At 36.6% G+C, this 22,063-nt stretch overlaps 1 protein-coding gene across 3 annotated transcripts in view; it reads right to left on the bottom strand.

Moving 5' to 3' along the window:
* Positions 1 to 22,063, bottom strand: part of LOC124162188 (Down syndrome cell adhesion molecule-like protein Dscam2) — an 833,647-nt gene that overhangs the window by 215,265 nt on the left and 596,319 nt on the right. For all 3 annotated transcript variants that reach the window (XM_046538622.1, XM_046538623.1, XM_046538624.1), the window contains exons 5-6: positions 17,047 to 17,265; positions 6,388 to 6,537 (exon numbers count right to left, since the gene is read on the bottom strand). In XM_046538622.1, coding sequence (XP_046394578.1) covers positions 6,388 to 6,537; positions 17,047 to 17,265 — 369 coding nt within the window. The remainder of the gene's footprint in view (positions 1 to 6,387; positions 6,538 to 17,046; positions 17,266 to 22,063) is intronic.

Below are 22,063 nucleotides of genomic sequence, written 5' to 3'. Positions count from 1 at the left end.
TACCACTTAATTCTATACGATTTGCCTTAATGTAGCAATTTCAAGTACAAATCCTTCAGCTGAGTTACTTAGGTTGTTAGCCAGGTCAATATTTCGAACCCTATACATTTTCGAAGCTCACGCTGTAGAGCAATAAAATATATATTTTATAACAAAGCAAATAGATAGAAATTATACTTGAGATTATTCCAAATCGTCCCATTTAAATGAATGCATAACATTGCGGATAAATCGTCAATACTCAACTATTTATAGTGGCAAAGGTAAAATTTCGATTAGCATCGACATCATGATAAATCTGACGATCAAGATAATAAGGTTAAATGACTTAAATATGGAGATAGGACTTTCGGTTTATTTTGTGTATTTGGTTCATGGAATTTGATTCGTGGCAATGAATCGGTTCTTTAAATCGTTCATAATAAACCGAATGAACCGATGTAATCTCGAATCCATGTGAATATCGAATCTATGTATGTATATGAATATCGAATGCATCTGAATCTCCATTCTGTGTAAATCTTGAATCCATGAGAATCTGTCAACTAACTGCATCAACGCAGTCAAGCCGAATCCAAATCGTTCTCATGGAACGATTTTGATTTAGAGGATTTGAATCTTCCACATAAATCGTTCATTTTGAACGAATAGGGTTCGGTGGATTTGAATCTTGGATATAAATCGTTCATTTTGAACGATTCGAGTGGAAATCGTAGATTCAATTCATTCGGTTAATGTCCTTGAATCGTTCATTTTGAACGATTCAGTCATGAACGACACAGCTCTAATTAAATGAGAAAAATGTTGAGGTGAAGCCCAAAGTATTTCCACCCTAGAGTAGCGATGAAAAAAGTAATTGTGAAGTAAGTAAAAAATCACAAATAATAGCGGCATTCGTTTCGCCTGTGAAAAGGGAAAATAAGTTGGAAAAAAATACGCATTTTCCCGTTGAATTCCTTATCAGAACTGAATGACTGAACGTACTGTTATCTATCGGACGATCACAATGGCGGATTGAAATTTCCACGAGTCCACGATATCGACCACTTACCTGCGATTTTTTACATAGCGAATTTCGGTTGATTATGATGCAATAGAAATTAAGGTTTAATAAAAACGAGTCGATTGGGCGCTTGAATTCATCAAGCGGGTAATTAGGGGGGGTGGGAACATAGTTGTGTCACATGTTTCCGAGTCATGTTCCCATAAGTGGTTCAAAAAGCGAAAGAAACACTCAAAATATCGTTTAAATGAGTGAAATATGCGGGCAATACGCTCATTCACAGTCAACAATACTTCAGACCTTCTTAGTAACCACGGTGATAAATGCTTCGGGAAACCGTTTTGATGTGGAGGATTTACGCAATGTAGAAAAATATAGAGTGTACGATAGATGAACTTATGAAATGTAGCCGATTTTTCGTCTTTCAGCCCTTACCCTAGGATTGTATCACCTCTTGATTTACTCACCTATTTTTGATTTATAATGTTAGAATACAGAAAACTTAATGATATTAAAAACGTCAGTTTTAGAAAATAATCGAACAGAGACTAATGAAATGATTATCCGAATAAATATGTCTCGAACAATGAAGTAATGTTCGGATTTCACTGACGATGTATGTCTTTCAATGCTGTCATATTATTATATCTAAGGAAGATTTATAACAACAAAACAAATTGATAACAATAAAAATATGAATACGGTTAAGAAACTTGAGTTGGAGAAAGAACCAAAGAATGTTCAACTGTCCTCGTAGATGTTAAATTCTATAAGTAATAGCAGTTCGATATATTTTACAAAAACGTAGATTCGATATGTGTGGAATGGGAGCTTGGAAAGCAAATATATTTAGTTGGTGCAGGATGAACAATGCTATAATAAACATATTCATTAAATTTCTTCGGTTAAACATCAATAGTTAGACAGATACGAAAATTTGCGTATTTGCTACCGTAATCATCGAATATATTTAATTGGTGCAGCATGAACAATGCTATAATAAACATATTCATTAAATTTCTTCGGTTAAACATCAATAGTTAGACATATACGAAAATTTGCGTATTTGCTACCGTAATCATCGAATTATCAAGTATACTGAAACGTGAAATTAAAATTTCGCAATCATATTGATTTATCTTCCCGTTTGGTCATCTACCGTATATTTCAAGGTCAAATACGCCCGCGGATGTAAAATCCTTCATGTTCGATGTGTAGCAATTCGATATTTTTTAAGAAAACGCTGAATCAATATATATCTAATAAGACACTACATGCAAAACATATTTCCATTGGGGTTTGTGAAGAATACCAGGATGTGCACATTCACCAAATTTCATTGGTCCAACGGATATGCCAATTTGCGTATTTTCTATAATAATCGATTCCATCTTTCGATTAAACTGCCATCTGCACTGTAAAATCCTCAATGCTATTGGTTTCACTTTTAGTCTATGGGTATCTTATATTTAATCCCTGGTCAACTATGCCCTTGGATGTAAAATCCTATATGTTATAGCAGTTCGATATATTAGAAGAAAATGCATATTCGATATATATCGCACTTTAGACTACATACAAAACATATTTCTGTTGGGCATTGTGAGGAATAGCAAAATGTACCCATTCACCAAATTTCATTGGTCCAACGGAAAAACTATTGAAGTTATGCCAATTTACGTATTTGCTATAATAATCGAATCGATTTTTCGATCATACTGACATCAATACTGTAAAATCCGCAATGCTGTTGGTTTAAAATCCAGTCAATGGGTGTCTACTATTTAATCCCTAGTCAACTATGCCCTTGGGTGTAAAATCCTACATGTTATAGCAATTCGATATATTTGAAGAAAAAGCATATTCGATATATATCGAAAGTGAGACTACATACAAAACATATTTCCATTGGGCATTGTGAGGAATACCATGATGTACACATTCGCCAAATTTCATTGGTCCAACGGGTATACTTTTCAAGTTATACCAATTCGTGTATATGCTATAATAATCGAATCGAATTTTCGATCAAACTGACATCTGTACTGTAAAATCCGCAATGCTATTGTTTTAAAATCCAATCTATGGGTATCTACTATTTAATCCCCAGTCAACTATGTCCTTGGATGTAAAATCCTACATGTTATAGCAATTCGATATATTTTAAGAAAAAGTAGATTCGATATATATCGAACGTGAGACTACATACAAAACATATTTCCATTGGGCATTGTGAGGAATACCAGGATTTACCCATTCACGAAATTTCATTGGTCCAGCGGATATAGTATTGAAGTTATGCCAATTTACGCATTTGCTATAATAATCGAACCGATTTTTCGATCATACTGACATCTGTACTGTAAAATCCGCAATGCCATTGGTTTAACTTTCTGTCTATGGGTATCTACTATATAAAACCTGGTCAACTATGCCCTTGGATGTAATATCCTATTTGTTATAGCAGTTCGATATATTTGAAGATAAAGCATATTCGATATATATCGCACGTTAGACAACATACAAAACATATTTCTTTTGGGCATTGTGAAGAATACCAAGATGTGCACATTCGCCAAATTTCATTGGTCCAACGGGTATACTTTTCAAGTTATACCAATTTGTGTATTTACTATAATAATTGAATCGATTTTTCGATTATACTGACATCTGTACTGTAAAATCCGCAATGCTTTTGGTTTAACATCCAGTGTATGGGTAACTTCTTTAAAATTCCTGGTCAACTATGTCCCTAGATGTAAAATCCTATATGTTATAGCAATTCGACATATTTTAAGAAAAAGTAGATTCGATATATATCGAACGTGAGACTGAATACAAAACATACTACCATAGAGTATCGTGAGGAATACCAAGATGTACCTGTTTACCAAGTTTCATTGGTCCAACGTATATACTTATCAAGTTATGCCAATTTGCGTATTTGCTATACTAATCGAATCGTACATTAGAGATTGCTGACATCTGTACTGTAAAATCCGCAATCCTATTGATATCCCTTCTATGGTCACTCCCTTATCCCTGCCTTCTCTAATATCCCCGCTTTCAAAATTTAGCCTATGTTCTTATATTGGTGACATAATTGGACGGGATGCGTGTATTTCTTACGGGGGCCTAATACAAAAAGATATAAATTCAAATGGATGTATTTTCTTTAGGAAACATAATTCATCTAAATAATTTCTGTGTGCGCATAAATCATTCTTTTCCTTACATATTGTTAAAATTTTTATCTCCGTAACTATGTAAATAAGCCCAAAAAATGGCTCAATCGAATACAACCTTGTATCGATCATAACTTCGACTCTAATCAATCGATCCGCTTGATTTTACTTTTGTCGGATGAATGACATTAGTAGTTGTATAGTCTATGACTTTCATGTTCAAAACTTGATTAACAAAAAAGTTATTAGCGATTGAAGCGTATCCAAGGAGATTGGTATCGATATAACTCGCACGTGAATCGATCGAGCGGATTGGCAATCATTGCAAAAGTTGACTATTTTAATGATGCTATTACCCTGAAAATTTCATTCCTCTAGCTGAAATGGTTGCTAAGATATTCAAGATTGTATGCTCCACAAAAAAATGGCGACAATGATTTTTCGCGTGCAGGACATTTTTCGGAATTTAATTATGAATAACCCAAGAGGGATACGGAGAAAGTAAGCTAAAACGTAGGGTTCGAAGAACTCTTAACGGTTTTTCTAGAAGATTCCAAATTTTCACATGGCACATGTCTCAACGCCGAAATCCAAGATTGAAAATTCGACCACCTCTACAATGGGAAATCGAAATCGGTAATTCCTCGGAATTGTTTCGACATATGAAAATTCCGAGATAGCCAAAAAATCAACCAAAAAATCTAGTATCTTGCGTTTCAAGGAATTTGTCCTGCGATGATTGCAAGTTGGTCAAAAAAAATCCTAACGTAGTGCCATAAGAAAAGCATGGGGCACTTTCAAAAAATCATAAAAAATACTAAATATCAATTCATCGCAATGACAACCACACCAAAAAATCAACCAAAAAATCTAGTTTATGTCAAGGGAATGTCATGTTCCTCACATATTTAGAAATACATTAAAAAAGTGAAAAAGTTTTAGTCCCATAAGGCTCCCATGTTAATTCAAGTCGATATATCTCGAAAAGTAATCGACTTTTTAAAGATTTCAGATTTTTCCTCCCGATGAATTTTTTTTTACTTTTACGTCCAATAAGCCAAATATCCACACCTATCACCAGTTTGGCTACTAATTTGTATCAATCACACAATCAGTGAATCAATTTCTAGCTTTAATAGGGACGTTAATTACGGAAATAATTACGGAAATAACAATCGTTTCGTGTAATAGTGACCATCTATTGCGGCCATAACGACGGATTTCAATCGAGCACGCCGTGTGTAAACAAATGAAGGCTGAAATAATTAGGCGTTTCAATTTTATGTTGGCGAATAGTAACCTCAAGTCCTACAAATCAACACCCTGAATAATAAGCAGACACCCTTAAGAAAAAAAAAGAAATCATGTTGACATCCGTGCAAACGTATTAAAATGAATTAGACGCAACAACGCCAAGCTTAGGCATAATGTCACACATCACGCCGGAAATACTATGAACTGTGACACAAGTAGAAGGCCCGGTGTATCTGAGGCAAATGCGTGAGCATGGAAATCTGCACAGCACAAATGAAAAAACGACTTCGTTTTCTTCCACTAATTTATTTTGACGGTACGACATGTTTCGACCTTGAGCGGTCATTTACGAGTACGTGTCGTACCGTCAAAATAAATTAGTGGAAGAAAACGAAGTCGTTTTTTCATTTGTGAACTTCAACTTCCACAAAGTTGAGCCTGACACCATTAAACGTATCTGCACAGCAGACATATTGCGAACACAGCATCAACAATGACCGACACACGTTTCGTCCGGCTTTTCGACTCTTTCTTCTACAACAACAGCCTTCAAGCTTGAACGCCTCGCTTTTCTTGTCAAGTTACTGAATGAAAAGGAATCAACGATTGTTCTCCGGGATTGAAGCTGATGTACGAAAATTAAAAAAAAAATTAATTTTAGATTTCTTATTTCTGTAAGATACGTTTTAACAGCGTCTCTCAGTTAATTTTAAGACTTCAACACGACTTCACTATGCCCCCCTCCACCAATCAACATCCTGACTTATCAGAATAACACGTCGAAAAATCGTCGATTGAACAAATAAAATCGACGTCGACCACATAACGATCTATAGACATCGAATCGACGTAGATTCGAGGTAGATTCTATGATCCATTTCTCACTGGGAAATCAGACTTAGCTCAATGAATACAATGACAGCGTAAACGGGGTGAATTACTAACCAGTAACAGTGAGTACTGCAGGGAGGCTGGTTTTCCGTTCCCCCGTGAGCATGTGTCGCGTCACGCAACTGTAGCGAGGAGCTCCATCTTCAGGTCTAGCCCCACGAATCACGAGATCGCCGGAGCCGGAGGTCACCACGAAGCGGCTTCCTGAAGAAAACAAGGAAAAAAATGGCTTTTAATTAAGTTATAAATAAAATGGCATTAAAATAGGTCATCAGCGGATGCATCAAAATCAGTGGAGGACGCATATGCAAGTAGAATTTTAATAATCAACATTGTTTTATCAACACGTAGGGGGTAGCTACAAATTAACTCCACGTCACGGAATTCGTGTGTAGGTTTCCGCGGCGTTGTTCACCCTGCTTTCGTCTTCAGGTGGAAGGTGAACTTCGACCTTCGACCTGAAGACAAAAGCAGGATGGATTTCGAAACTGTTGTCAACCATAAACGACAGACGCGGCTGGAGAACCCGAAAATTAGCAGTCATGTACGTCACGGAGTTGAGTGTGGAGGTGATATTGAAAAAGTTTGTTAAATATATTCATTACATATTGAATTTTATCACTCTTTGTATATTACTCAGCTTTATATCCAACACCGATCGCGGCTTAAACGAGTGATCGTCATATTTTTAATGTCCAAGGACTTAAAAGTAAGGAGTACGGAAACATTTTTCAAGCATTGGGAACAAAAAAAAAACCGGTAGAGCCACCTAGACAGCAGACAGTTATGTAGACACATATTTGGGTAATTAATGTCCATAAGCTCGTAAACAATTACTATGACGCTCAGCAGTTGAAACCATGGTCGTTTTAATGTCGGTTTAAACTTAATTTCTGATAACTATGGCATTATAAATTTTTTAATGATAATTTCGACTTTCCCAGGAATTTCATCTTCAGATTAGGGTATTCAGGTTTTCAAACCAAGTTTCACCTAAAGTACAGAGTTGTTTTTCTAGGGTAGCATACACAGTGCATACAGATAAATTACACACACTATACAGTGCACAACCCTTAAAAAATGTCTTACATTAACTCCAATAATAGTTATATCTAAGGCTCATAACAGTCGTTCACGAATCTCACTGTGCGAGGATATGAACCGTATAACACACAGTCTCAGAGAATTATATTAATTTTACGGTAAGTAAAAATTTCAAAAGGCATCCCTGATTGACTCTTTTGATTGTCAACCATTTAAAAAAAAACTGCATCACACACGCCGGCGAAGCGAACGGAAAAATAAGAAAAATTTACCGCAAAAAAAATTGAAAAGCTGAAGCCAATCCGATTAGTTCCTATTATAAAATTCTGAAAGATTTAAGAAATTCAGCTTTTAGGTCCACCAACAACTTATTGAGTAGTATTAGCTTTGCAATTTTGATTTTGATTCACTCAGAGTCTATTTGAGTTTTTATTTTTGGTAGTTGAAGGTAGAACTCTCCAGAATATACCACGCGCGTCACACTTTATGCGTAGGGAGACTAGTTTCATTCCCTGAACTACCTTGAACTTTGAGGGTTTTAATGTGAAAGCGTCTGAAGGCTACTTCTGGCTTTGAATCCGGGACCTTACAGTTAGAAGCCATGACTCTACCCACTGGGGCCACCATGCTTCTGGTTTGCCAAGTCGAACATACGATTTGAACTCACATTGTGGTTCTCCCTCCAGTCTCTATGAGAAATTAATATTATTCCCTGTGGCAATTAAACGACACATATCATAAGTTTCCCACCACCGTTCTGAGGGATTTTGCAGAATTCCGCGCGGGAAAGTGAACACCCATAAGTGACCTTTTCCTCAATATTATAAGTGGTTTTAAACTTTTTCACTTCCAAATAAATTGAAATAGGGTAGTTTCCTTTTATATTTAGCCGTCGCGTTTTCACGCGCTTGAAAATTTTCACTTTTCATTTAATCGCGAAAAATAGATATCGTCATTTAAAAATCTAAAAGCGTGAAATACGTACTCCAGGAGTAATAATATTTCGATTTAAGCAATAAAAAATTATAGGAAACCACCCTTTTGCCTTGAATTAGGCTACAGACGAATTAAGGCTTCCCAGAACAGAATTTGAATGATGAAAATTAAGAAATTAGTAATACACAGGAATGGGCTTCGCGGGTTGTCCTCGGCTTGAAGTTGCCTGCTGCAACGCTGGCGAAGCTGGCGCAGGAAGATAAATCAAGGCGGAGGACAACCCGGAAGCCAAGCTGTGCCTACTGAACCACTCCGCGGAAGCCCCCATCAACAAGGTCTTAATGATGTTGAAAGAGGAAATATACCGTTGACAATTTCTCTCTCTTTGCCTTCATACTAGACCTTATTTACACGGAATGTTGTGGCATTTAACTTAATCGTACGGACTAATTTTTCAATAGGGAAAACGAACGAATTTTTCAGACCGGCTGAAAATAACGTATTATGCTCCCTTTTTTCCCTATAATTCATTAATATTTCACTGTAAAATAATTTATAAAACAAATATACAATTACAAACGATTAAAAATATTATCGTTATGAGCGAGAGTATTCGAGGAAATACATATGGTACACTCATAACGGGTAGCTATAGAAAGCGGCGTGAAAGCCAATTAAGTACTCGGCAATTTAAAATGAAATATGATGCCAAAAATATAGTTAACATGTTTTGGGGAAAAAGATACTACAAAAAAGCAAGCGATTGCTTTTTGAAAGCTAATGATTCTTGTTCAAGTGCCAGGGATCATCAATGATGAGATCAGAAATGAAGTTAATGATCTCGTCGGCTCTTTGCAATCACTGGCATTAATTCAAAGGATGATGGTGCGTAATCGTAATTAACGATTAAACTATAAAGGGAGAAGAATAACGGGAAAAATATGACATGATATTAATGCTCTGAATTTTTGATCAATTATAAATTGAAAATTTTAAATCGGAAGAGATAACTTTTTGATTATAATACATTAAAACCCTATCGCATAAAAAAACTCCAAGCACACAAAGATTCAGTGTCCTACATACTCAAAATTGAGGCCATGCAGCGAAATTTATCCACCAAAGCGTTTTAATTATTAATCACAACCAGCGGTGAATAAGGCATTTTAATAGGATTTCGTTGGGACGCGGTGCTAAATTTGATGGGAGTGCAACTGAAAGTTTGAAATGCTAACAGGCACGAGTTTTTGAATATTAATGTCCAATTATTAGCCAGATGGAAATGAAAGTTTGAAAGTCAAACCACAGTTATGTTTATAGCTTTAAATTCAGGGGCTAAACTTGATAGTGTTGATATTGGGGAATCAAAAACATATCACTGGTAGCGGAATAAATATTGATCTTTTTATTACAAACCAAAATTGAAAAATCGAAAAAAATGATAACAATATAATAAAATCTCACATTTTTATTAAAGCTGCAATACCGAATAAATGCATGGGGAGCTGAAATGTATATTATAACAGGAATTGGATGATCAGTGGCAAAGAATGCCATTAAAAAAACGTCATACGTAGTGTTTTTTACGAACTTATAATTAATATTAGTTTGATATTGGGATGTATACCGAAAACTTTAAAGTAGAACCCTTCTGACAGAGCGAATAGATTCATGAACAGACATTATTCCAAAAGATATAACTTGATAGTAAAGAAAACAGAGGAAATTTCGCAGAAGTCTTTCAAAACATTTGTCATCATTTCGTACTATTTTAATTAGGGAAAAAGCACCGATTAGATAAAAGTACATTTTCTACTTGCTGATGAAAAAGATATTGACCCTTGATAAAAAATTATACACACCCAAAATAAGTCATTACTATAGCAAACATCGTGCAACGTTAGCTGGTGTGAGATATATATGACATATTTTAATGGCTATGAAGTCCTGCATTCTTCAAGAAACGACCAATAAAACTCATAAAAACACGGTTCGTCAAACATAAAACCTCCAATTTATCGTCCCTATTTCCTGCAGGATTCTTGACGCATTTTTGCATCCTTCTCAGGTAAACTAATGTGCTTGAAACGATTAAGTATTCTTCTTCTCTAAAATAAAGAAAGAATCGGGTCGGGTACGCGAACAATATTTCGCCATAAGGAATCCTTAAGCTTGGAATATAAGGCGAAGACGAGGGGGCAAGAGGCTTATTATTTCTTTTTTTTTGAAGGGTCTTAAGATTGAAAGAGGGAGTGAGATAAATCAGGCCGTAAAATCCGCGTGGAAAAGTGGAGTTTTATGGATTCGACGCTTAAACGGAAACACAGATCGCAGTAAAAGGCAGGGAGCAAGAAGGAAATAAGGGAGGATATAAAATAATCCTTTTTTTTACAAGGTACTCAACAGCGGGGTTAATTTCAACTTTGCTCTCGCGAAGACACATACCGGGACACAAATTGGAAGGCACGCTACATACATATAGGTGGCGCTCTCTTTTCTCGTGCCCGCCGAAAAATTAGAGAGGGACAGGAGAGTTATGAACTCTACCCTCACCACACCCGCATTGCTTTTAATTGGTCGGCGAGCAATACTGCTGTGGGGAGGAGAGGCTTGAAGCAACGCAGACATGAAAAGAGAGTGACGAAGTTCGCGTTTTCCTTTTGATCTGATGTGAAAGACCGCGTGAAAGTGCCATGGAGAATAATTTCACACATGACTATGAGACGCTAATGAGATATGGCAATCGGAATGCGGTCGGCCTCATTTAAAACGAATTAACTAAACTAAACTTACCACAATTACGGGGAAGTAACTTTAGACGAGCTCTAGAGGTTCACAAAAAATTAACGCGGCGTAAATCGAAAACGGGGTGACGGTGAAATAATATACATAAAATTTTGAAACAGTTATTAGTTAAAAAAATCAAATTTATCTTTAAAAAAATGGCTAGTACCATACAAGGTAGTAATGCTGATTGGCGGTCAAACTTAACTATTGAAAGTTTTCTTCGATCAACTTCATTATTGACTCACCGTCTTAGCTGTGACTGGTGGAGTATTTCACTTGAAGGCCCAGGTGATTAAGCTAAGTTAATGCCAAGTTATGAAGTTATAAACGGGGCTCAACTCCGGCAAACCGGCGCCGCAAATAACACAGGCCAGCAAAAAAATTTGTTTGAAAACTTTTTTATTTTAATAGCTGACCTTTATAGATTTTGATGTGCCGAATCCAAAAATGGCCTTAGATTTTTTGTATCACCCATAGTTTCCAAGCAATATGTATTTAATATTTAGTCTAATACCCCTATACGGTATACAGGGAAATCAATGAAACACTGTGTTACATCATGAAATTGTTTGTATTTACTGTTCACTACATCGTGATAAAATTGTCTGTATTTACTACAGCGTGATAATGCAGGGTTCACTTGTCAACTGGAATTGGTCTACATTTTCTTTCCCTTTTTACCTTGAAGATTCTTGCGTAACTTTTTCTGCGATGAATCGCTTGCTGAACTTCTCGGTGAGGTACCAAAATTAATCCCCCATTATCTTCGTTCATTAGGCCTACTTTTTCAATTTTATTATTACTACAAAAAAGCTGTTGAATTCTAAAAATATTGCTTGATTCCATGAATTTAACTGTAAAATGTGAATAAATGGTGGGTAATACAACTGTAAAACCATCATATTTGGATTCAGCAACTTTAAAACATAAGAATAAGGTATTTTCAGTAAAAAAGTTTTTTCATTGTTGGCCTGTGTAATGTTTACACCAACCTACGTCTGAGTGTCTAATGCTTAGTAGCATAGCAGTGAAAAAAAGATGGAAAAAATATGAGCACAAGTAATATAACACGATCCTGGATTAGGGGGAATTTTTCTTAGCAAAGCTCTGAAATAAATATCTAAACGATAACACATTGAGTGGAAGAAGATTATAAAAACTACCACTTCATTAAAACACGCGAAAATTGAAAAATCCCATTGAATTGTGCATTCTATTCTTCATTTCTTTAATTTTTTACAACCAAAGCTCGTACTGTTTGCATAATCTTAGGAAAAACAAAGCTTCGAGTGGTAGCATTAGCCTTATAGATGTACAAATATCGCGTGATTCAGGTATAAACGGAATTGAATACTCCAGGTTGGGTCATGGAAATCAACTGGCTGGAATCCTCGAACATAGTGAGATTCATGCTTGAGGTCGATTCTCAGCAAGAAGGTGAAAATGTTGGCTATATTGAGCTACTTGACCCCGTCCAATACTAGAAAATCCCAAGATGCGATAAACGTAACAGAAAGGCGGGTATTTTTTTATATACATATTTTTATGCGCCATGTTACCGTTTATCAAAACAAAATGTGACCAAGATATTTTTAAAGGCATGCTATACTTTCACGTAATTTCCCAGTTATAAGCACTAAATTTCGAATATTTCTCAGTTATAAGTACTTAATTTCGAACATTTCCCAGTTATAAGTACTGGATTTCGAATATTTCCCAGTTATAAGTACATAATTTCGAACATTTCCCAGTTATAAGTACTTGATTTCGAATATTTCCCAGTTATAAGTCCTTAATTTCGAACATTTCCTAGTTATAAGTACTTGACTTAGAATATTTATTTTGATGATACCTGTATAAAATTGTATTATTTTAGTATTAATTAAAAAAAAAGCTGTTTGGCTGTAGATTTCTGCGAATAATTCATTTTCTTGCAGCGCTTCTTCCTGACAACAGGCTATTACTCCCTCGGATCCTGCTCGTCGTGTAAGCAGCAATTGCGGGCAATGAGGCAGCGTTGGACCAATCAGGTGGCCTTGACTGCATCCCGTGAGTACCCTGCGCGATATTAACCTTTAGGTGCACGCGCCTTTCCTCCCATCCTCACTATCAAGCTTTTGAAGCACTCGCTAGATCTCATCACGGCAATGAATACGTTCTGACCTTGGAATATCATATACACTACATTAGTCACCACAGACTCAATTTTTTCACAATTCGATTAAATCATAATACAATTCATGTCCAGGAAGAGGTTACGATTCTTGAATCTTGTTCTAATGCCTTTGCAGCATTATGCTCTATTCCCGCAGGTAGATACACCAAGTGCCGACTCTTCGCCTTCAAACTCCAATACATAATACCATAGAGTAAGAATATACTTACTCTATGATAATACATTATAATAAACATGCATAACTTATTTTTCGGTCACTAGTAATGTGTAAATAACTCACTTATACACCAATGCAATGGATATTTGAGTATGAAGATGAAATTTTTAATTACGACATGTGGTTTGACGTTGAGATAATTTATAAAAATAAATATAATAATGAAATAATACTGCAAATGCTTACAAAAATATAGTAAATACGAGACAACATATGCATAAAGAATGATACTTCCAAGGTTCCACGGTAGCGACAGATTATCAGAAGTTCCTTAGTATCGTGTGAACGTCATCTAGTGGCAAATCACTCTAAAGACCGTTACTGCGGCAAAATTTCCGCTTACACGGGGCACGGAATTGCGCAGGTTAGAGCTGCATTAATTTCCAAAATGGCGTGGAATTGCGCGAATGCATGAACGAAATTAGAACATGGGCCATTTTGCCGTCTCGCATCCACGTATTCTCGCATGTGTTCTAGCAATTCACCGCTTTACACGACGCAATTTTGATTGCGCCTTCGCACGTACGTCAGATTGCGCAATTCCGTGTACCGTGTAAAACGGCCTTTAATTACGTTGTCCCTCACTTTGTACGATTCTAACGCAATAGTTGGTCGTCACATTGACGCAAACATATGTTCTTGGTAAAGAGAAAAGTACAAAATAGAATACCAAAGTGTTCCAACAGTGATCCATGCACAGTAAACGCGCTATTTCGAATTTTTTAAAAATGCGGCAAAATTTCCGCTTAGCGTGCACCTAAGGGTTAATGGCGGAGCGCGTAGCTCTATTCCGTGTTAGAATATTTTATTCCTCAGTAACGATTCATTAGACTCATTAGATACATACGGTGAGAATTTTGGCCATTAATGTTTGTACCTCCATGTTATAGCCACATAAATCGCGCTCTTTTGTTGGTTTGGGTAATTTATAATTATAGCATTGACGGCTCGACATCGACCTCTAAAGGTTGAACAATCGGCCTCAGTTTTATAGCATTTCATTCTTACTACAAATCACACTGAGGCTACATAGCACATATCGTAATACCAAAATTACACACTAGGTAGCAATGGTAGTTGTAAAAGACCTGGCACGTTGCGCTTCATTAAAACATTTGAATTTTAAAAAATCTCATTTAAATACCTTTCAACATTATTTATTTCTTCCTATATTTATTTTTCCTCGCAACGTATCTACTATTTATAGCGCAAAAACACCTTCCAATGTTAACAATTGATCTCACGCATGTTAAAATATTGTATACTCGTGTCAAAGATGGATTGATCCTGAAAACCCTGAACTATGGCATTAGGAAAACTGATTTTGGCCAAACTCAATCAAACTCAAAACAAATGAATTTCACTCTCATTGCTCACTAGTGAGTGACTCTGCAATAGTGCACCACTGCCAAGTCCACGGTTATTTCCTTGAATAATACATACTATAAGTATAGTTGAAAACTAAAATTCGAGAAAATTTAAAAAGGAAGTCACACATATAAGCGCTACGACTAAAAAATATCCTCTCAATCATTCTCCAGTCTCTCCGTCTCCAACTTCAATCAGATATGAAATTCATTTAAAAGACCTTTATTCCCTCTCAGTCAATCCTGACATTGTTTTCTCCATTAACATGAGAATAACTTCCTGCCACAACCGTTCGAACTCCCTAATAAACATGCCAATACCCAGGCTTTACAAATAAAAAAAATTCTCTTTCCTGTCGCCTTTCTAACCTAGTAAATTCTCTCCCGACTCATATTGATCCCTTTTCTTAATTAATTTAAAATTTTGCTGACTTCGTATCATCTCATTTAATGAAAAACAACCTTAATAACGCGCTAAATAATCAGAATATGGCCATCGTACCGGTTGTTTATTTTTATTAACTGTTTGATTGTTTTTGTATTTTCTTCTATTTTTCATTTTTATTGTTTTAGAAACAGATCCAAACTTGGATAACTTGCATTGGGTGAGAAATTTTCTTTAAAATAAAAATAAATTAATCAATCGAATAAAATAAAGTTCCCAACAAATGGTGAGGCGCCACTGGTGCTCCAGGACGAAATTTTACTTAATTTCCCTGGAAGATAAATCCACACGGAGGACAACCCGGAAGCCAAGCTACACCTGCTGAACCACTCCGCGGAATGTTACTTTCTCTCAGCCTTTCCCTGACGTCCATCGCTCAAAGAAAAGCTATTACTTAAAAGTTAATAAATGCAACCTCTGCACTGTTATTTTGTAGAAAAGTAAACAAATACTCGTGCTACAATTTAAACATTCTACGTAAACGAACGTATGAAAAACCTATTGTGGTCATCAGAGAGCTGGAGAGAGTAATCTGGTGGAAAAGAATTGCTCGATCTTATTTCAACTTCGGTGAGTCGGTAACATGAGCAAACCGCTAATTAAGTTCAACAGATTCAGGCTTCAATTGGTGGAAGTTAAACGTATTTAAATAAATAAAAGATCGTAGCACTTTTCCACAGGAATTTTTAAAGCGTACAACGCGTTTCGACTCACTGAGCCATCACCTGGTACAAGACACACAGTACCAGATGATGGCTCAGTGAGCCAAAACGCGTTGTACGCATTAAAAATTCTTGTGGAAAAGTGCTGCGATCTTTTATTTATTTAAAAAAAAAACCGCTAATTTTTTACGCGCGGCTCATTGTTAAATTTCCGTCGTCCCAACGAGAAATAAGTGAGAAAGAACAGTCCACGAGTATGAATGATGGATTTTCATCGAAAGCATTTAGGGTGCTACTTAATAGCCAATTCTTTTATTTTTTTTGTATATATAACTAATATTTGAATATAATTAATTTTTGAAACTCATTTATAACGCACCAGTAAATACCAGGCTAAACTGCGGTGTATTTAGTTGGGGTGCAGCAAATAAAAATTCTATAAGGTCCATCGTTGTACCGCAAAAAGGCTTATTAGAGTAATTAAAAAAAAGAGCCGTCTTGAAAGTTCCTTTCCTTTATTTTGCAGTATAGGTTTGCTTCCCTTGAGACATCTTTATATTTACAAGGTTTTACGTCGATTTTCCATGAGAAGTGGAAATACGGGGTTATTATTATACCATCGTCCTTCCTTCGCCCTACGAAGATCACGTATTACTTTACCAAGACCTAACCTTACGCTGTATAAACGTTGTTTCTTGTTTGTGGGCCCAAAAGTGTATAACTTATTACCTGATTCATGTCTGAAAGCAAAATATAATAGCGCAGTTATGAAAAATATACAGTCTTGGTTGTTTATGTATGTAAGTATGAAGGATATTTTTCTTTGATATAATACTATGTAATACATGTACGTACCCACTTCAATTCAAATGCCGTACCTAAAATGTTTCTATGCCAGCATGACCCAATGCAAATGATGGTAGCCATAAAACAGGTTGTCCTTAAAGGCTACCTAAAGTTACTCCTTTTTATGTAATCATTTCTATTCTGTACTTTTTATTATTTTTTAGGAGCAATAAATTTTTTTAAAAATACGTTGAGACCCTTTTTTTTACCGATTGTAGATGCACGTCACTCACCTCCGGAGGAAGAGCCGCTCGTGGGGGCCGAGTCGCCACCGCCAGAGGGCTGACCCCCGCCGTCCGAAGCCCCCGGAAGGATAAGGGCATCGTCACGGAGCCACGCAGTCACGGTGACGTAGTCACGGACGAAAGGAGGGATGACACATCGCAGTACTGCTGCATTGCCCAAAAGGACATGAGTCCGGTACACCTGCACCTCGTAATCCTGGCGAATCACTGAAAAAGAAAAGACAGAAAACTATAATTTTACTTCTTGAAAAATTACAATAAATTACATATCCTCCTTTATTCATCAACATAATAATCTGAGGAATCATGTACGACCTTCCCGTAAGGTTGCAATTTAGATAAATAGCCATGCATTATTCGTAGGTTCACGAAAGAGCATAAAATTGTTTCAAAGTTCCAATTCAGGCGGATTGAAAGATAATATGGAGGAGTGAATATATTTCAGCAATGTTTCTCGGCAAATCTGAAAATGGTCGCCCTGCCCTGCATTCGCCATTCACGAGGAACTTGCGCAATCTATGCCCCCATTAAAATGAGGCTCCACAATAACCCCTACGTACTACTACACCTGAATATTTATTACGATATAGATACGTTTTCGGTCACCGATTTTAACGCCGCTATCCACCCAGCAGCAGGGGCGTTAATAAATGAGACGCTAGCATTTTTCATTTCAAGCTTGCAAGTCGGACGGAACCATTTACTCGCCGTTGGATATATATGCGAGCCTGGATATTGTGGAGCGCCTGCATACGTTTCCCGCCATACCATTTGCCCTCGCTCTTACACTTGACTCGCTATATCGCGAGTCGGAGAAATGAAAAAAATCTCACAATATTTCCGCGCAAGTACCGGGGTAAGTGTACACCAGATGTGCTCTGGGCACAGCCCTAGTAGTCCTGAAGGACAAAATCCAAGGAGCGGAAGATCCCCATAGGAATACAGGTTTAAAAAAATATGTACTCCTCCACATGAAGGAATCAGAAGGCGATTTCATATAAACGCGGTGATATTTCCACGAAGGAATGAAAGTAGTGGCATTTTTTCCGAGCACAATAGAAAGAAACAACGATAAAATATAAATAAGTAACACGAGCCGTAATTTATTGCACTCGACATAATAATTACCGAAGATAACAATTCAATGAGATATTCTTGTAGTGAAACTGAAACACGGTATCTAATGTGAACTAAAATAAGTCACAACGCATCACTAAAAAATACACTCAACTGGGATTTTAATTAATTGTTCAATCAGCTAAGCATACATAAATATGAGTATTTACTAAAACCACGAGTCCCCTCTGGAATACCTGTTACGCTGTTACGCTATTTCAGTATGACAAAGAGCAATACAGAGCTAAATATAGGTAAATTTATGCTTTGGATACTCCGGATTCAGCTGTTAATAAACATTCAGCTCGCAGCAAGTAAAGTTAAAATTGGACACATTAATTTCATCTCAACTCCCTCAGTTTAAAATGCCGTACTTTTATAAATAAAATTATTACCTGGATGGGCAAATCAACGCGATAAGGATAAGATTTTTTTACATTTTCTAGACAAATCGAAAATGACTAAGTTTTTGAAGTGGTGAAGATGCGCGCAGATGCTTCATGCATCATAGCTTAAGCATAATGTTTATAAAAATGTATATTTTAAATGAAAATAAAAAATTGACATTTAAATTCGCATTTTTAGATTGACGGCCAGCAATAACATCTTAGATGTTAGCGTGAATTATCTCCGATAATTTGGCGAGAAAATAGTCAAGAGCTTTAAAACTTGGTAATTTAGCACGGATGACTTAGCATAAAAAGCATAACGTTAGCTAAGTTTCCTAGTAATAAATGGTAATCAGAGATCCCTTATTTTGCATTACCGAGACATATATTAGCTGGTAGAGGAGATGTAATAGGTACATCAGGGTAGGCATAAGGGATAAATATAGCACTATATGGGTGAATATATGTCAGGCCGTGGAGTCGACTCCATGGGGCTTGAGGTGGCCCGAGCCCCCCCAAAAATTCGTTATGGAGGGTGAAGAAAAAATGTGTCAGGCTTTTCGATTTTCCCCAGAGTGTCCAGTTTTCGAGAGTCGAGATTTCAGGTTTCTAATGTTGATCAGATGGCATTTTAAAGCTTTAAAAACCTTGAAATTCACTCTTTATAAAATTTCTCGGGGCAGGACCCCCGGATTGGGCCCACCAATATTTTTTATAAGTCGGCACCCCTGGGTCCTGGTGAAATGCAATCCAAATATTTCATGCCTGCAACGAATTCATGAAACCACTCCTCCTAATTATATAGTACCGCAAAACATGATATAATTAACAATTAAGTAACCACTCGCATGTCAATGGCAAAAAGTATGCAGGTTAAACTGCGAAAAAATCACGAAAATTTGATCGAATTACGATTTTAGTCAAGTAGTTTTAAATTTGCTATTTTCTCCGAACTGTCTTATTGTAGGACTAAACTAAACGGCAGAAGAAGATTTAGAAGAGACATGGCACAAATTGAAAAACCATTTTTGGTCTCATTACTCAGAAAATTCTTTTTACATTCATTCAAAAAGGCCTCCACAATATCGGAAGCTTTTACACCCTATAAGCTCACAGATACAAACCGATGATAAATTTTCATAACCCTTTAATCAATGTATCGTATTATTTTTTTTATCCAACCATTTCTCAACACACGCTGCCGCGGACGCTAAAACATGTGCAAAGCATTTTCCATAGAGAGCTCTGGGTTAATCGGAATCACTTTCCCCCAGAGAGGGTACACGAGAGACAGGGAAATATGGGGTTGGGCGGAAGGACTGTGGAACGAGGTCGGGAACTGTTTTTTGGCGGAGCGTGGGCGACGCAGGAGATAGAGATATACAATGGAAATAAACACAAGAAATAAAGCTGGAAAGTGGAGGCCATTTCGCGGGCTCTGTTATTCCGTCGAGCGGAGTGGGAGGAGGGAATGGGAGATGGAATTGGCACGTGGGTGGCACATTTTCCTCCCCTACTCCCGCACGCAGTGTAGGTTTGGCAACAACGCGGAGGTGGCCCAAAACTTCCTCCGAAATGAGAGAGTATCCAGGTGCGCGCGGCCGTGTAAGGTGGGAAATAAAGTAAGGATAGGGATTGTAATTGATGAGAATTGAGAGGAGGATATCGAAGGGTGAAGCGGATGGAGCATAAATTTTCGTGTCCAGAAAAGGGGGATTACAGTTAAAAAAAAGGGGGGAACGAGAAGGGTACCTGGCAACTTTAGGGTACGCATCACCAGGGGCGCAGCTAGGTATTAAGGCTAGGGGGTTTTTAGGGTAACTAATACTTACGGGTGTGGGGGTATTGCATACCCACCAGGGTAAGCAGGAGTTGAGGGGGTCCTCCTCCAGAAAAAAAATTAAGAATAATGGTTCAAAATGGCGAGTTTTACGGCTTTCTGAGGGATATTTGATAAATCATAACACTATTCTATAAGTAATGCTGATCCAAATAAGTAAAATGGATTAAACTTAAAAATTTCTCTGAGCTCTGGGGGGTGGTGTTGTGCCCCCTCGCTGCGCCACTGCGCATCACTTACGCTCAATCGGTCTTCTTTGATGACGTGTTACTTAAGGTATCTTGAATAGTCGACTTTTTACTTAAGAACTGGCATGAGTAAAAGTTAACAATTCAAGATACCTTGAAATGGAATACCACACTGTTAAGAATGAGTACGTGAATTTTGGCCGTGTGACTCATTTCAAAGTCGTACTTTAACCATGAAAAAGCTAAAAAAAAGTTTCTTTGAGATTGCCAACGAATGAGAAGCTTAAATCTTTTGCAATAAAAATTTGGTTGCATCTCAGGTTCGGGAGTTTCGTCTCAGTATTTTCCCAGAATTAGTTTTAAATGTGTTGCATAGTTAAACGTGTTGAAGGTCTATTGCACGCACCAGTACAACTTCAAGGTATTTAATGTACGTCAAAATGATATACGACCCGTCAAAATGCAGTGATGTATCCTCTTGAAGAAATAAATTATGTCATCACATTTAGGTATACGAGTAAAGATGACAGTTTCTGATGAAAAACATATGAACACATAAAGTGTTCAAAAATGAATGTATAACTGCTACTAGTGTAACCAAAGGGAGATTAGGAACTAAACGCACGAGTCAAAATGGCTTCTATATTTGATATAATGCAATATGAAACTGTAATAAAAAAGTTAATTGCTTGCAGCGATAGTACTTGAAGTGTCCTTTTGTGTATATATCAAGGCCAATGGATAATTACATAACACATTCGTAAAATTACCTTAAAGGTTTATGGGTGAGCATTATCCATTTGCATGTTAAAATATTTCCTTGAGTTTAGGTCAACGTATATTATGCAAAAAAAGTTATAGCCAACGTTTCTGTTTCTTTAAAACCATCATCAGGGCTATTAAAGAAAAAACATAATAACAATATAAAATACAAAGATAACAAAGATATACAACATTTTTACACAAATATATGTTACAATTGCGTTTTTTAAAACAATAATATAATTTAATTTTATGTTTTTTCTGTCATAGCCCTGATGATGGTTTTAAATATACAGAAACGTTCGCTATAACTTGTTTACATAACATACGCTGACCTAAACTCCAGGAAATATTTTAACATGCATTGAACGAGGTCAAGATAAGAAGAAAAAAATAACTATCCATTTTCTTGCATGACATGCTGGTTATCAATGCGATTCCATCAGTCGACTCCAGATTAATCACGCAGATAAGCATTTTTGAGAGGTTCGCATTCTTGAGGAAATCTGGGCGGGAATCATTACGTGAACTTCCAAAAATCTTCACGCAGACATATCTGTTTGACCCATTATTGGGATTGAAAACTTAAAGGCGATAATCCTTTCTAACTTTTGAATATACAATGTAAACAACGCCTTAATGGATCGAACCAGAGGGGGTGAAGCAGGGCTGGAACTAATTTTGTCAAGGGGGAAAGAAGAGTTTGCTGC

Source organism: Ischnura elegans, chromosome 7 (genome assembly GCF_921293095.1).
Source record: "Ischnura elegans chromosome 7, ioIscEleg1.1, whole genome shotgun sequence".
Classification (NCBI taxonomy): domain Eukaryota; kingdom Metazoa; phylum Arthropoda; class Insecta; order Odonata; family Coenagrionidae; genus Ischnura; species Ischnura elegans.
The sequence above is the reverse complement of the archived record's forward strand: the minus strand, read 5'-3'. Positions and strand labels throughout refer to the sequence as shown.